Source organism: Carlito syrichta, unplaced genomic scaffold (genome assembly GCF_000164805.1).
Source record: "Carlito syrichta isolate Samal-C Ts95f unplaced genomic scaffold, Tarsius_syrichta-2.0.1 Scaffold312747, whole genome shotgun sequence".
Lineage (NCBI taxonomy): Eukaryota > Metazoa > Chordata > Mammalia > Primates > Tarsiidae > Carlito > Carlito syrichta.
In genome coordinates this window covers 141,897-144,918 of record NW_007256843.1, presented here as the reverse complement: position 1 = coordinate 144,918, position 3,022 = coordinate 141,897, and the positions used below count along the sequence as shown (strand labels likewise).

Genomic DNA, 3,022 nt, shown 5'->3' with positions numbered 1-3,022 from the left:
ATTTCTGTCTCTGATCTTTTTCTTTTTTCTGTCTTTGTTCCTCTGTGTGTGTGTGTTTCCCCCCTATGCCTCTCTGATCTCTTTGTATTTCCATCTTGAACTCTCTGGGGCTCTGATCCCTCTCTCCCTCTATGTTTCTCTCCCCGTTCCTGTCTCTGTCTGTTTATCTCTCAGTCTCTGTGTGTGTGTGTGTGTGTGTGTGTGTGTGTGAGTCTTTTTTCCTCTCTCCAGTCAGAGTCTCTCTGCCCCTCCCTCCCCCTCTCCCTCTCTGTCTGGGCCTCTCTCTTTCCTCCTCCCTCCTCCCTCTCCCTTCTGCATTATCAGACCTGCTCCAGCCTCCTCCCCGAGCAGCCAAGCAGCAGAGGCAGTGGCGACGGGAGAGGCGGGAGCTGCGGGGCAGCAGAGCTGGATTGGGGTGTTGAGTCCAGGCGGGGTGGGGGGCAGCTCATTGCACTTGGTCCCTGTGCCTGCTGAGGGCGCCCTGCCCGGAGCTCTGGGCGGGGGAGACAGGGCGAGGTGCCACCTTAGTCTGGCTCGGGAGGCGTGATGGGGCAGGCATGCGGCCACTCCATCCTCTGCAGGAGCCAGCAGTACCCGGCAGCGCGACCGGCTGAGCCGTGAGTACTCGCGAGGGGCTGGGGTGGCCAGTGGGCGCGAAAGGTGCCACGAACGGGGTCTTGGGAGTCCCTCCAAGGAGACGGGGTTGGCATGGAGCTGAGCCACGTGGACCGATCAATCCTGCTCTTGGACACCGCTCCTCCCCCCGTTGCTGGACTGCAGCCCGCGGCGGGCGGCCCTGTGTGGGATGGGGGTGCCTGGCATCGACCTAGGAGGTGGTGAGGTGGGGGTCCCGTAGAAGGGCTACTTGCTGGGGGCGGGGGGCTGGTAATAAACGGAACCGTTTCTTCAGGGGCTGGGGGTGGGGAAGGTTTCCCATGGAGTTCAAAGTCACTCTGGGGGCTGAGATAGTCTGGTTCAGGACCCTGGAGAGGGATCGTGTCTTGGACCACGGGGTGCGGGGGTGGGGGTGGGGGTGAGTCTCTGTGTGAAGGAGAGACTATGAAGAAGAGTGGCCCTAGAGTAAGACAGGATCAGGGGATCAGGGGTAACCACCTTCCATGGGATTGTTGGGAGTCAGGGTTCGGGGTCATCACTTTATGCAACTTTACCCCAAAGCATCTGTCCAGGATGGGATAGCGAGAGCCCAGGAACTGGTGGAGTGAGGTGCCAGCCTCGCGTGTGCCCATGTTCAGGGGATGCATCTGCAAGTGACTGGGACCCCATGCAAGTACCCTCTACTAAGGGCGCCACGGAGGTGGCAGGCAGATGACTGTGTGTGTGGGTGTGTGTGTGTGTGTGTGTGTGTGTGTGTGTGTGTGTGTGTGTGTCCAGGTCAGTGGAGGTACAGACCTGTGCAGGATGTGTGAGGGTGTGTGTGTACACATGTGGAGTGGAAGGGACACACTGGGTACAGAAGGGCCTGGAGAGCTCCAGGGTCCTTGGTGGGTGGACCCTCTTGGAGTTCGTGAGCAACCTTGTGTGACACTGAGAGTTTATTTGCAAGTGTCTGAGTGAGTGCAGGTTGGTGTGTATATGTGTGGAGGTGTGTGTGTTAGGTTGAGTTTGTATGTTAACATGCCTGATGATGTGTGTACTGTATCTGTAAAACAGAGTGAGTTAGTATGCATGTTTTTTATCTGTTCCATGTGCATTTGTGTTTTTATTTGTTAGTGTGAGGAGAATAAGGGTGTTGCTGTGTGTGGGTGTATGTGGTTGTGTGTGTTAGCATAAGTGTTCTGGTGTGGGTGTGTGATCATGGTGCTCGTGTGTATGAATGTGTGGTGTGTATGGATTGGTGCTTGTGTGTCTGTGTGTCTATATGTGTGTGTTCATCTGATGTGTGGGTGGGTGGCTGTTTCTTTCCCCTGGTGATTGGGGACACAGCTGGGACACTGTGGCCCACTGAGGCAGGGAGGGGGTGGCTGAATGTGTGGCCACCTCTGTGAGTCCAGGACGATTCATTCTGCACCCTGTGGAGAGATACAGAAAAGAAATAGGCAATAATGACTCTACCCTCTGGGGCCTCCTAAGCTCATAGACATAAAATGCTTGAGAATAATTAAGCAGTGAAGATCAACATCGTGCTAACAGGTGGGGGTGGGGTGGGCACTGTATAGGCAAAGGCCCAGAGGAGCGAGGACATGTAGAGAGAGGTGGGAAGAGCCTGCAGGGATAGGCAGGAGCCACAACCTGCAGAACTTTGAACTCCAGCTCTCTTGGGCTTTGTCCAGAGGGCCCTGGGGAGCCCAGGAAGGCTTTAGGCAGGGGGACGAAGTGATCAGACTTGGGTTTTAGAAAACTGCCTCAGTGGCACTGTCTGGACTGAACTGGAAGAGAGAGGTGGCGCCAGGAGGCCAGAATGGAGGCCTAGTCAATGCCGGCAGCCATGAGGTCTGAGCCTTCTGAAGGGAGACACTGGAGGATTTGGGAAAGGCTGGATTGAAGAGGATGGGGAAGGGAGTGTTGAGGCGGCTCCTGCTTCGACCGAGTTGGGGGTGCAGCGGAGGGACCTCAGAGTCAGGATGTCAGGAGGGAAAAAGCTCTTGGAAGACTCAGGCAAGCTGGGTGTAGGTGGGCAGAGGTAGTGGGAAAGGGCCTCGTAGGGTTTCTGACTAAGACGCAGAGGGTCAGAGATCACGGAGCCATCTCTTGCTGAACAAGGAAACTGAGGCTGTGGCTTCATCTCCCCTTCTGGCTGCAAGGTTGGGGCTGAACCTCTTCCTCAGACCTGATTCTCGGTATCCTCCTTTGGACCCAGAACCTCGTGGTTGGCCGAGCTGAGTCAGTTCGGTGAGGGTTAATTGTCTTTGCCTTCCCTGTACCCTGCCCCCTGCCCGTTCCCCCTGCCCACCAAGCAGCTCCTGCTACTCTTCCTGCTTCCCACTCCAGCCTCCAGTCCCCAGGGACTGCTGATGGCTTGGCTGGGATCTAGCCAAATGGTGGCGGGGGGGTGGGGGTGGGC

The 3,022-nt window shown here is 56.7% G+C and overlaps 1 protein-coding gene across 2 annotated transcripts in view; it reads left to right on the top strand.

The window, feature by feature from the left end:
* Positions 1-355: 355 nt before the first annotated feature.
* PDE2A (phosphodiesterase 2A) overlaps positions 356-3,022 on the top strand; it is a 94,084-nt gene continuing 91,417 nt past the window's right edge. Inside the window, exons 1-2 of one of the 2 annotated variants that reach the window (XM_021718583.1) lie at positions 356-617; positions 2,763-2,794. In XM_021718583.1, coding sequence (XP_021574258.1) covers positions 547-617; positions 2,763-2,794 — 103 coding nt within the window. In that variant the 5' untranslated portion in view covers positions 356-546. Of the gene's footprint in view, positions 618-2,762; positions 2,796-3,022 lie in introns of both variants that reach the window. The other variant, XM_021718582.1, reaches the window with a different exon arrangement.